The sequence below is a fragment of the Leptosomus discolor genome, chromosome 9 (assembly GCF_034619465.1).
Source record: "Leptosomus discolor isolate bLepDis1 chromosome 9, bLepDis1.hap2, whole genome shotgun sequence".
Classification (NCBI taxonomy): Eukaryota; Metazoa; Chordata; class Aves; order Leptosomiformes; family Leptosomidae; genus Leptosomus; species Leptosomus discolor.
In genome coordinates, this window is record NC_141399.1 from 36,469,052 (window position 1) to 36,482,951 (window position 13,900).

The 13,900-nt window shown below is 41.0% G+C and overlaps 1 protein-coding gene across 1 annotated transcript; it reads right to left on the reverse strand.

Moving 5' to 3' along the window:
- Window positions 1-8,228: 8,228 nt before the first annotated feature.
- On the reverse strand, window positions 8,229-12,144 carry LOC104344179 (TLR adapter interacting with SLC15A4 on the lysosome). The gene is made up of 2 exons (XM_009948247.2): window positions 11,936-12,144; window positions 8,229-9,961 (listed from the first exon to the last, which is right to left on the reverse strand). Exon 2 carries the CDS (start codon window positions 9,912-9,914, stop codon window positions 9,012-9,014), a length of 903 nt encoding a protein of 300 aa, XP_009946549.2. The 5' UTR covers window positions 9,915-9,961; window positions 11,936-12,144; the 3' UTR covers window positions 8,229-9,011.
- Between the last annotated feature and the right edge of the window lie 1,756 nt (window positions 12,145-13,900).

Consider the following 13,900-nt stretch of genomic DNA (forward strand, 5'->3'; position numbering starts at 1 on the left):
CTGCATTTTCCATTACATTTTAATATGCACAGTGAAGACTCTATATAAAATACTGATCTTCTTTCTGAAGAAGTCGGGACAGAAGGGTACATATTTCCATCCATATGCAAGCCTGCGAGCAAACGCAGAAAACATGTAAAGCAGACAGGCAGTTTAGCAAGAAGATTTAATTGGAACTGAAATTAAGACCAAGCCCCTCATCACACTTCCCTTGCTGGGAAGCATTGCATTCGCAGCTATTCTGGACAGCAGGAATGGAAAACCACTGAAAATTCAAAGGCATAGCATGGGTTTTTCTCAGCATATCACCAGCCGTGAATACATTGAGAAACAAACTTTGTGTTACAATGAGCTGGATGAACTGATGTGCTGCTTAACTCATATGCACCCCACAGAGCCCAGGCAAGAACACGTATATTCAACATCAGAGACTTCATTCAAAAATCCAGTTTTAACGAGAATTTGAACAAAATTACAGTGAGGAAATTCAATATTAATAAGAAATGAGTAAAGGAGAATAAATCAAGAGAGAGTAAGACATTCTCTTTGCCACACACTCTCTCATCACCAGGAAGCTGCAGAGGACGTATACAATGCTAGATGCAAATTTTGTGGTTCATTGCTTAACATTTCGCCAACTTGAAAAACACAGATTTATCATTGATGGTTTTACTTTGCCTAAATGGGCAGAGTTTGGCAAATAGTCCCTCCCATACAAATATCAGGAAGATCCAAGACAGCCAGATTCTCCTTGCCTTGCACCTACTCCTTTTCCACACAGCTTCCATACAGTTTCCATACTGCTCCCATTGCAAACACAGCAACCTGGTTATACTCCCTGCCACGCAGCGTTCAGGCAGCAAATTTGCAAACTTTACATTTAACAACAGCCTCATTAACATGGTCTTAAGGAATAGGGCAATTCCAGGCTGAGTATCACTTTAATCATTTTGTCACTGGCTTCTGTTTGGCTTCTGCTTTTGTCAATAACAGCTTGAGCACTTTGAGCAACTAACTGCTTAAACGACTTGTAAACTAAATGGCCTTTAATATTTTTCTTCATCGTTGTAAGATGAAGCCTGTAACTGTGGCCTCAATAAAACAACCAACACTTGCCCTTTTTGGTAATCTAAAAACTATTTTTTCATATTTAAACTCCAAACTTTTAATTCCCTGAGATACATCCAGAACTCACACAGTTGCAAATCAGATTCCGATTCAAGCGGTGGTATGATTTCTTCCATTAAATAATACTTTTAATACTCCTTACTTTTTACTTGAACTAAAATCCTCAAATCTGTGCAAAACATCTCCAGGTCGTGGTGCTGTACAGTGGGTCAGTCTAAGAGACTCAGAGGCTGAGTCCCACCAGAGTCAATCATGACACAGAAGCTGTTTCTCCTTAATTAGGAGCCCAAGCCAATGGGACTTCCAGGGATCCTTCAAGCCCTTCTCATGAGAACACAGCTGAAGATTTTTCCTGCTCTGGCCTTGAGCCTTACACGTAACAAGACTGGAAGGTACTTCATGGTGCAAGGAACAAGTTCCTGCAGGAACCCCATGCCCATGGGTCACGTTTGCAGCTGTGGGCTGGCTGCTGGGAAGAGCAAGGGGTATCATCTACTTCCTCTCCAGTGCTGCTTTTGGTGCTTTCCCTCACACACACACAGCCTCAGCTGCAGGCGAGGATGGAAGAAATTCTTCTCATTCACCATCTTCTGCCAGTTTACTCAACTCTTCCTGTCCCCTGACCAAACTGCTAACCACCCACTGGGGAAAATACACAAGCCTGGACAAACCAAACACTGGTGACTGTTGCCATGGCATGTAGTCATGACAGTTCTGCAATCCCAAAATAAAGCAAGAGCCAAAGAGGAAAACAAACCCCAGGGAATCAGCGTAAGTGGTTACAGCAGGCAAACTGCAGTGCCACCTGCATGAAACTTCTGACTGCAAAGAGAATCACAGAATGGTTTGGGTTGGAAGGGACCTAGATCATCCAGGTAGATGGTGCCAGTTGCTCTTCCCTTGTCCACCAATGCTGTAGCCCCATCATAGAAGGGCACCAGATTTGTCAGGCACAATTTGCCCTTAGCAATGCCATGCTGGCTGCCACCAATAACCTCTTTATTTTCTACGTGCCTTGTAATGTCTTGTAATAAAGTTGCGGTAGAGCTAATACACATGAGCACAATAATTCTTTGCCTCAGAGTGCAAGCACATCATGCCTCCTGAAGATTGTATATTTACTAGTAATATCACAGATATTTTAATTCAGGGACTTCGACTAGTGTGGAGATCAGTCCCCGCTTACTGAGCACCACGCTGCTCTCAATGGACACCCACACACTGGTTCCAGATACCGCAATGTATTCCAAGGGAGGCTGGAGATGCACTGGTAGGAGATGTCTACTTCTCTGAAGCCATTTATCTGCTGAATGCAGCCTTTGGTTTCTTTTTGTGGAATAAACATAAGCAGGCGGCTACTTCCTAGGATGTATTTGTTATATAAAAACATTCAATAAAGCTGTCTGAAAGCCATTTTAATGCAATGGCACTGCCTGTGGTCAGTGACCTGTACTCTATGTTTAATAGCTGGGCTCGAGCAGCGCGTGGTTAGCAAAGGGAAACAGAGTTGTGCCTGCTCCCTTTTTGAGCGTGCAAATGCCACCAGCACAAATACCCAGGCGTATTATTTTCCAGTCTAACAAAATTTTTGCATATGCAGTGTTAGTGTTTTCACTTTCTATTCCAGGAAAGGGTTTTTGTAATTCAACTGACAGGAAAGAGGAATAAGAACGAACAGAATCTGTTAATTTAAAACCTTCAAGCCAAGATTTTTTGGAAATTAGTTTGCAGTTACCGTTCCATTAAGTTCACAAATGTTACTCATTTGAAACAAAGCAGTAATACAGTTTATGCACACAAAAAGAGTGAGAGTGGGCACGAGTCTGGGTTTTAGCTCACTCTTCTTTGTTAAATCTCAGATTGGTAATTAATTATTGAAATTATCAATTTTATGTGGTTGAGCAGTGGACAGAGCAAGGAGATAAATGGTCAGTGCGTCTTAGAATTTTGGCACTGGAAAGCAGAAGTGTGTAGTCACTACAGATGTGGAATGAGAACAAAAACCAGCAACACAGCATATTAAGAAATTATATTATTGCACAAAACAAGAAATTTTTTGAGGAGCAGCAAGGACCCCTAAACAGTAAGTCAGAGCTTACATGTCAGCAATACTGACTTGTACTACTGGGTGCATTTCTAGCACAGAGAACTAAGCATGTGCTGTACGTCAGAACTTGGGAAACTGACACGGGGCTTCGTACAGCTGGCTATGGTGGGACCCGAGAGTTTGCAGACAAGCCTAATACAAGAACATGAGAAGTGAGCAAGAGCCATACCACATGTCTTACTGTCAAGTGAAAGTATTTGGCTTCAATGAATAAAACTCCACATTCACAGCAAAGCCCATGTTCCAGTCCCAGCAGAGGGGAATTAACCCTCTTTGGGGTTAACTCAGCTGCAGTGATGCTACCAAAGTAACCAGGTAAGCCAGTGTCCTCAAACTTGCCAGCACTGCTGATGGACAGAGCAGAGTTTCACAGAGTTCAGAGACACGTATTTCTATTTTACATAACAGAAGCTATATTTAGGAAAGATGCTGTTTCCACTTACCCTCAAGGAGAAGCAGCGTTAATGAGACATGGAAAACCCCTGTGAGTCTTAGCACTTCTTCTGTGGTTGGTTTTAAAGACACAGCTTTTCTGGTCTCCTGCAGTTGTCGTTCACCAGGTGAAGACCCTCAGCCCCTTGCTCGCCTGTCTTTCAGCACTTAAACATCAACAAATAAAGCCCCGGGAAAGGTGGCAAGATGCCAGATTGTTTCCAAGAAATGGCAATTTAACAAGATTGCAACAACAGTGCCAAGTTTTCTCACCAAGAGAGCCCCAAACAAACATCCCAAGCAAAATAAAGTCCTCATAGACATAGTCCACAAAAGAGCCCCAGCACATTTTGTGCCATTTTCAGCAATTCAGCTCAGGACTGCCCTGCTGCTGACGGATGCACAAATCCCCCCACCCTGGTTTGCTCCGCTGCACCAAATATTCCTCCAGCTCTTTTTTCCTTCCCCAGAGCACAGCCCTGAAGCAAAGGTGGAATATCTGCAGTCCCTGCGTGGGACAGGATGGAAGGAGGAAGAAGGTCCTTGGCCTCTTGGAATTCATGGGTCAATACTAAACGCTCTTATTTCCCCTTGGAAGCTGGCAGGAGCCAGCAGGCAGTAGGTGGTGGCAGCAGAGTTCGTTAGCAGCTGGACACTCATTCACCAAGCAGCTGCTGAACCCCAGAGGTGATTTATATTCCCAAGAGACCAATGGGGTTATCACAAATAAATTAACTCAAAGGAGATGCAGGCATAAATTAAGTGGTGAGGTTCTTCTGATAAAGAAAAAGCAAATTAGGTTAATTAAAATCAAATAGCTAAATTTTGGAAAAGTATAGGTAAAACAGAAAAAAAAAAAACAAACTAGAATTGCAATTTCATGTATAAACTAGTGGAGAGCAAGCTGGATTACCATCCTTCTAGATTTTAACCTGCAGAATATAAGAACATCAGTTGATGAAAGAGATGCTATTCTGCACACTTGGCCATCCTTTTTTGTGGCAATAATCCTCCCTCCAAAGAGAGGTGGACTGAGATTTATTTGCAAATGGTTATAAACCTCTGGAAATCCTGAACTAAAAGGTACTGGAGGAAACCACCACTAGATATCATCATTTGACTATCTAACAGATAGCACAAAAGTTGTTAATGTTGATCTGGCATGTAAAAACCCCTGTTACACACCCAGATTAAGTCACCTTCTATAGGGGCTCATATCCCACAACAGGTAACAGGCTGGGGAATGACATCCTAACTACAGGTCTCAGTTAATTGGGTAGATTTAACAAAAGAGCCTCGCCTACTCCAGGGTCCTGGTCCCAGTACCTGATGAATATTTCTCTGTGGGAACATGGAACAAGAACTGGATATGAAAGCAAATATTCCCTGGAGCATTTCTCCTTCAATTCCAGATTTTCTGGCACGTGGATAAAAAACAACCGTCAGACAGAATTTGGCCTTATATGTCTGACCTGTAAAATACAGCACTGCTTTCACCTGTAATAAAACACATCTGCTGTCCTTCATCAGTCTGGAAAAGCACAAGTTTTCAGTGATTTCCCCTATGTAGTTCGAGTTCACTGAGCCATTTTTCCTTCTAGTGAAAATGGGTGATGGAGTTTTACTCAAATTCAGAACAGGACTCAGTATCTTTCAAATAGAAATAAATCCAAAGCATGTCATGGATTGAAACATGCCAATTAAAATAAAAATTAAATAAAAATAGCATCTAAGTGAATAATAAATGCATTTGTCTCATCTTTCCAGAAATTACCAGATTTTGCTTCAAAAAAATGTATTCTGCAGCAATGCCACAGATATCTTTCTTCCTATGAAGAGAAGTCAAGTTTGAGAGTTATTTAAATTTTGGATTAAAGCAGAGTAACAAATCCTGAGCGGAAAAAGTACATACACGATACTTTTCGTGGGCAAAACTGCCTAGCTTAACAAAATATGGTCTGTGGTACTATACATTAACGTGCATTGATCTACATCTTCCTTTGCACTGCTAAAACGTGCATTATTGTTCTAAGTGCCTACATTAATTAGCCGAAAATTCCTTTTCCCTTTCCCTTCTCCAAACTGTTCATTTACTAAAATTCTAAAAACTAAGTCATCTTCTGTTTTTCTATTAGAAAAACAAAACCCAATTGCATGCCCACAATAAAGTCATGTATTTTCCTTACAGGTGCTAGATGTATCCTTGCTTCACCTGCATCCATAATACAGCTGGTTTCAGGACAGCTGCTATCATGAATTACAGAACACACTCCTCGCCTCCATCAGGTTGTAACAGGGGCTATAATTGTAATAAAAGTTATAATTATAACTAAGGCTACAGATAACAGGCTTTCTTCATAACACTGCTTGTTGTGTTGTGGTTTCTTTTCATTCTAGCTAAAATTGTCCACATATTTGATAGAACTAATTCAAAAATGGGCTCTAAAACCAGTCCTGAAAAGGTATGGGATGGACACGACTTCACAGTAACCTTGGATTCTGCCAAATACAGAATATTCACTTCCATATTCTCTTCTGCCACTCCACTGCTTTGACAGTGATAGCAGAAGCAGGTCCAGCAAGGTTTTTCCCACTGTGGCCATTGATGATGCTGAGCAGCTTCTGATGCTTCTGTTAACACTGATGTTGAAACCCAGCTGACTTTAACACCTAGAGCTAGGGTTCTGAGGCAAGCAGGAGAGAGAAACAGGTCTTCCCTAACACGTATCTCAGGGCTGGGAAGGACAGAAAACCAACCAGAGTCTGGACCACAGCTTTAAACTCTGACTTCGACGTTTCCCGACGAAGAACCTTGTGCAATAACCTCTTTCACGACTTTGGTCTGAACTTTAAATACATCCCAGAGGAAATCAAAGGCTAGGGCAAGGCAGCACAAATGCCACAGAGCACTTTTTTCTACGGTTACTTGCAAACCCTTTGGTTACTGATGCCCTTCAGAATATTCTTCCTCTCACTTTCAGTTAACTTATTCTCTGCACCTACTAAGGAAGATTTTGGAGCACTGCCTGCTCTGGACTTCTCCAGAATTTAATGAAATCATTTGACCTCTTCCAAGGGACTCCTGACTTGATTTTGAATGCTGAGAACGGGGTTAACAACAGACATGTGGAATTAGGGCAATGCACAGTAAAAGCAAAGCATCCTTTCCCATCATCCTCTTAGAAAACAGGGACCAGTTTCAGTATTACTTATACTCCTTGCATGACTAAGGTCAATGGGAATTTTTGATCAGGCAAGGAATGTTCACTTAGGTCTTGGACATGTCTGATTTTATTTAATTATTTGCTACACACTCAGCAGGAATTGTCATTACCTGTTATTCTAATTAGGAGACGCTCTTAACTTTGGCCACCTAGGTCACAGGAACAGATTCTTAATCCTGCCAGTTGGCACACTACAGCAATCTCTTTTTTCTTTCATCCATCTGAAAATACCCATCCCACCGCAATACTGTCATGGAAAGTCTACCTCAGATTGAAGACTGCCTGCAAAAATTACATGGAAGATTGAAAACTGGGCATTTAAAATGAGAAACAAAGGGCAGGAACAGGATTTTCAAAGGCAGCTGAGAGAAATGAATACCCAGCTTTTGAGGCAATTTAGGAGAAGCAGAATGCCCATCTTCCTACAGCTCCACGATCAAAATGTATAAAAAGCTGGGAAACCTCAAAACCAAGCGTATGCACTCTGCTCAGGTGCTGAACTGGCTCGAGGCTTAGATAGATTGTTTGAATGAGCCTATCAGACTGAGCAGCCTTGTCGGCCAACTGTTTACTTTGTGTTTTATTTTGGACCTTTGAGGTTTGCTCTCAAATTTCAATGTACACACCATAGTAAACCCAGGTGCTGGCATCTGAATGTGCGTTAGACAATACATAGATCCCTTGAGCCGCACACTTTAGCTAAGTTCCACCAACCCTAGAAGACATTGCAAGGCATCAGAAAAGGTTAAACATCTTAAGACACACAAAAGTTCTGTAGTTTCCTTTCCATTAGGCACGCTGCTGTCTAGCAGCCTGTTTGACACCACATACAACGATGCCCACAGTGGCTGTTGCAACCCCCCGCCCCCGCCAAAAGAAGGCCCATGCCACGAAGGTGCAGTCTTTACATCAGTACAGTTTATCAAGGGTACAGTAAACCTTTTTTCTGCAAATTTCCTTCTCTGTACAGGCTAAAACAGGCACAATTTTAACTCTAAGCCCCATCATACAGTTTCTATTAGCAGGTAACAGCCTAATTAATTTATCATTTTACAGTGGTGACACAGTGATTAATTTCCAGTTGAAATACTTACTGAGAAGTAGCAACAGAAAAGGAAAAAAGTGGGTTTGAAAGCTAAGTAATAACATTTCCAGATCAAAATCTGCATTGAAATTTCCAAATAAAGATGAAAACTTGCACTACCTGTTCAGAACACTGCAGTCAGCTTAGCTTGCCAAGGCTGCAGGTGCTTCATTTCCAAGGAATAAAGGCAGAGTCCATTTACTAAAAACACACATGGAACATAAAATAACAACATACAGACAGAAAACTGTGCGTATTTCATCAGAGGTGAAGATTTATTTAAAAGAAAAACATTTTTTACAGAAAATGAAGTACTTTTACAACCTTGATCAACTATTTCACCTAGATTTTCATTGTAACATGCTCCACCTAAGCAGTACAAACATACATACGCAACCATATGAGCGTCTTGATTCATGTTTCATGTCAGTAAGTTTCCTCTGTAGGATAATATGTACAAAATAATCCAGATTTCTGAACACCTCCATCTGTTGACAACATTTTCAAACCAAAGAAATATTTTTTCAGCCACTGAGATCAACCTTTGCAGGAGCAAAATTTGAACCTGAATATCCAAAACTTGGGCTTCAACTATATGGCCTAACCCAAAATCCAGCAAAGTCAACCTGACTCTGTTACTTACTGGCATGGTGGATCAGTTTCTTAGAGCAAAGTCTTACCAGCACACATCTTGACTGAGTTCTATTGCAGGAGCAAATCCGATGGTACACGAGTACAGTTACTTATACAGCCAGTCTTCACAGGAGGACATACACATTACAAAAACACGGTTGACAAGCATTTTAGAGAGAAATTAATTCCACATTCTGTATTAGAAAAAAAAAAAAGAGAGCAGTGACTTTTACTTCCTCTGCTAACAAAGGCAAACTATGGTTTAAGTATTAAAATATTTATCTGGAAAAGTCTGTAGTGTGTAAATGTTTTCATTTCCCAACCTAATCCTTAAAGTGAAGTATTCACATCCAAATCGTATTCATCTCTTCAGCTAAGGAGATCAGTCATGACAAACTGCACCCTACAGCTCTTTCATGCCTGCTGGGTTAGAGATTTGTAAGTTTGGAGTACTAAATTCAGAGCTATTTCTATTGCCAGTGCTGTGCAAACTAAACAAAGCTAAAGAGTGCAAGAGCACTTCTCTAGCTTTTGATGTTTCTATATTCTGCTCCTGTGACAGCTGAAAGCTGATCCGATTCAGGTTATTCCTTATCAAGCTGGAAGTAAGGAGGTTTGTTACAGAACCACACCTGGTCAAGTTTTCTTCAAAAAACTGTTTATAGAGCTCTGTTACTTTTTTTTCCATGTACTTGTTGAGCACAGAGTTTGAAAGTGGCTCCTCACAGAGCATGATACTCCTTTCTCCAGCTTCATCTCCAGGCAGGGACTTCATACCTGGCTTTTCGGGATGCTCACATAGAGGGGACTGACCGAGAGGAATATCTATGGACAGTAGAACAGGGCCATCAGGGAGTTCATCACACACGTGGTCCAAAACACAACCCGAATCACACATATGGTCCCCCACACGGTCTCCCCCAATATGTAAGTCAGGATAGTTTTGATAAATGCTGCTGCATGACCAGGACCTATACAAATCCATCTGTTCAGTCTGTTGTTCTCGTTTGGGGATATGCAAAGCTGGTGATACTGTTCCTTCAGCAAGCGCTTTCTGATCTTCTACAGGTACCTCTTTCACAGATCTCCATTGAGGACTGCTCCTGTGCCCCATTTCGCTACTTCTAGCGGAGATCTCATCTTGCTTCTCACGTCCATCAGCAAAGCCTTTAATTTTGGGGCTATCTACAAGTTTCTGTCTCCACGTTCCCTCTTTATCCTTTTTGGATGCACGAGATTTGCGAGGCTTATCTTGATGACAGCTTTCTTTATATACGAGTCTAGTTAAGATGCCTTCTGCCAACATGACGGCAAGCGTGAGTAACAGTCTAATCACCAGAGTTCCATGTAGTCCTGCGAGTGAAAGACAGACAGGCAGAGAACTTCAAACTTATTTGGACAAAGAGGAATAATAATAAAAAACGAACATGCACTTTTCCTAAAGACTGGTATTTTTCTTTTTCTCTAGACTATTTCTTTTTAGTAAACAGAAAAGTGCATGCTTTTCTGCAATTTTAACCTCTACACCATGTCAACAAAAATCATTCTGAAGATATAGAAAAGGCATTAACTGGGTTCTTCATCTGTAATATCACTTCTGTTCCTGGGTATCCCTTCTGCATTGCGGCTAGTTGAGACAGATCATACTTATGAGCTGTAAAAAATCAGCAAAATTATTTTACTTGGCTATATCACTACCATCAGCTGCAAATCAACATTTTCCATTGAAAGACAACAATTTCTAAGAGCTAAATACATGACATAGGAAGGAAATTAAGATCAAATTCAGACTTTGAGGTTGATTCTGAATTGGCCTGAGCCCTTCTGCAAGGTGCCAAGGCACTTCCAAAGATGCTGATAGTTCTTCAAGTATCATAAAACTGCATCCAAAAATGCAACTCACATATACAAATGTTTATTTAGAGTCCCTCCTAATGATGATTTTAAAAGATATAAATAGTTAAATTTCTCTTCCCCAATAGTGATGAGTGGTATGTTTGTGTATCTATAGGCTCCACAGTTTTAATAATGTACATGAATAATTAAAAGCTAGCCAATATGTCTCAAGATAATCTACTACGTTTAATGATTCCTTTTCATTCCTTTTCAATTCACCTACTGCTAAAATCAATGGGAATCTTTCCATTTAGAGCCAAGTCTGACAAACTCACTAAAAGATCATCACCACTCCTCTCATGGAGGAATGGTAAAGATGAAGACCAGAAAAATCCCTCTGTTCTTCAAATGTCTTTTCAATCTCACCATAATTCAAGTACATGAGGACGCTAGAGGTACATGAAGGGTTTGAAATAGGGGGAGAGACAAGGGATGCGGCAGTTTTACTCAAGAGTACATAGTAAATCTCCCAAAACCCATGACATACTGCCAAGGCTGTTTGAATACACCAAAAACTCCACTCATCGTGAACAACTGAGGCTCCATATTTTGCACAGTGCTGGCAATCCACATCAGCAGGAATGCCACACAAGTCACTAGACAGCTCTCCACACAAACGAAATTGCTGCAAATTTTGTATGATATTTGATATACAACCAGAAAGATCCTCCTCACTCTACTCATTCACTCGCAACTATCAGCACCCAAACCATATACTCTGGCTTATCTGTTCTGCAATGAAGCTTGATATGCTGGGTCACTTTTTTTTTTTTAATTCCAGTACCACTTCCAGAAAGCTATTCTAAACTCCAGTTGTTTAAAAGACTGAAATTTTCAACTCCCCTCCTAAATTTACACATTGCCACAGTACAACCGTTTGCTTTTTTCTTTTTCGGTGGGTTGTTTTTTTTTTTTTTTAGCTTGAATGGCACTGTTCCCTCCCTGAAACTGAAGGTAACGCTGGAATTGCGATATGCCTGCAGGCAAGACCAAAGCAGACAAGAAAGGCAGCAGCAGCACTCCCTGACTTCTCCTGGTGCCATTAGCATAACTGTGTACTTTATCTACAGAGTCATTTACATATGCAAAAAGCAGCACAACACTTTCTTAAGCACTTAAGGGACTTAGGAAACCAAGTGCCACTTTCAAAAGAGACAAGAGTGCTTGGCAATCTAAATCTTGCTGGATGTCAACGGCATTCGGAATGCTGTATGCTTCCTTGCTGCTGAAAAGCAGGACTCAGGTAGGTACCCAGATCCTTACGTGCTAAAAAAATGTTGCTGTATTGCTCTGAAAATGCTCACAGTGCTAACGCAGAGCTAAAATATGGTAATCTTAGCAAAACGGCTGTCTTTCAAATAAAGTAAATGGTGCATTCTGGAACAAAGCATAAGGGGGGAAAAAAAAAAGGCACAAGAAGCCCAGACTTACCAATACTTGTCGGGTAAAACAGGCGAATAATCACATAGCCCAGCACTCTCCTACTACAGCTGCTTAGAGGAGGATAGATTCTTACATACGCTTTCTTCACTGCTGTCTGTGTGGAAAAAACCTGACGTACACATGATTTAGTTCCCCATTTTTTCCTTTCAAAACAGAAGTGATCCCACTGGAAAAGCGCGCAGTTTTTGAATACAAAGTGATAGAACTAAAAGAGGATGTTAAAAAAAATGAATAGAGATGTTTCCGACTGTGGCGCAATGCTGACGAGTTCCTAACTGCCATAGTATGTCCTCTAAACCCAACAAAGACTGCTAAAGGATCAGAGTTCAAAACTGAAACTGAATTCCACCCAACACTTCCATCTACAGAAGTTCAGTTTTGTTCTACCACCCACCTGACTTACAGGGGTGATGGTTTTTTACACCATTTCCCCTTTTGAAACAAGCAGCTCTATTTCTAGTCTTGTGACCTTTTTCCGATGGGGAAGAAGTTGACAACTTTGCTTCATCAAGATTTTGATGAAACACTGTTTGTCTATAAAACACAAATATGAGAACCTGCCCCTCTGAACACAGCAGCCATCAGCCAGCTGTGGGCAATCACGTCCCTTATTGACCAAAGCCACATTCTCTGGGCTCAAAAATTACCTCTCTCTCAATGACACCTTAGAGGTGCCCCCATGGTGGGTTTAGCGTGTCCTTCTCACAGGGACCGAAACCTGGCTCATGTGCTGAGCCACACCACTCCCTGAGCACTAGATCCACTCCACAGATTGAAGAGTTTTCTGTTGATGCCTTTTCTAAATTTCCTTTTCTCAGAAGATTAAAAAAAAAACACCCAAAAAACACAGAAGCTGAAGCTCATCCAAGTACTAGACAAAAGATCCTAAAAAGACACTGTTTAGTGTAATGATAGGAGCAAGATACAAACATAAAATAAAACTAGAGTGTAGAGATAACATTACAGCAACTCGTCATACAACATGTTTTGGCAGTAAAATACTGATGCACCTTAGAAATTAATTAATGGAAGGTTTGAGGTAACTATGACCATACAGGTCCAGCAGAGTCTCGTTAAAATTATCCCTCTTCCCTCCTTATCACCTGTACTTCACAAAAGACTTCAGTTTTTATGAAGGCAGAAAGAAAGCTATTTTTATTCCCACTGAATTTATATAAAACTCGTTTCATATTTAAAAGCTGTTTAAAATAATTTTTAAATGATGCCTGGTAAATGTAGTTGTGCCTTCAACAGAGTACTCCCGCCCCGAGCCTTGGAGGGCAGAGAGGTTCAAATTCCATGGAGTTTTAAACCTCGCCACCTTCGCTGAGCTTCTAAGTGGTGCCAGCTGCAGCTGTATTTTTTGTGCAGCAGTTTCAACAGAACAAAAAAGTAACAGAGAGAGAGGGGGGGAGAGGAAGAAATCAAGTTAGGTAATGTCTTGAGTGATTAAAAACAAGTCACCTTCCACTTAAGTTATACTCTGGAGTGTGAATATCCAAAGAAATTAATGTATTTCTATCAGTAAGATTAAAAAACCCCCGTATATTTACAAGAGTAAAATCAGAACCAAAGTTATTTCCAAAGCTGAAAACACAGCAGTCGGCAAGTATGTCTGAAAGCCAAGGCTAAACTTAAAGAAAAATAAATTTGACTATATCGTTCATATATGGCAAAAAAAAAAAAAAAAGTAACAGCTTTATGTACTGCCACACACAACTACCATACTAAAACTATAGAGCAGCATATAAAAGAAGTCTCTTGTATCAGCCCAGACTGTATTTTACGTGCCTATAAACGTGAAACAGGAGCGTTTTTTCCCCGAGCATAGCTGCTACAAGCCTTTTCTTTGCCACTTCACGCTAACAACGCCCGCTCCTCCCAGCTCTCACCCACCCCTCGCACAACCACCCCCCTTCACCCGCCCAGACCTCCCGCTGCCGCCTCCTGCCC

Coding starts and splice junctions, on each gene's coding strand:
- LOC104344179 (XM_009948247.2), bottom strand. CDS start 9,914: ATGTTGGCAGAAGGCATCTTAACTAGACTCGTATATAAAGAAAGCTGT.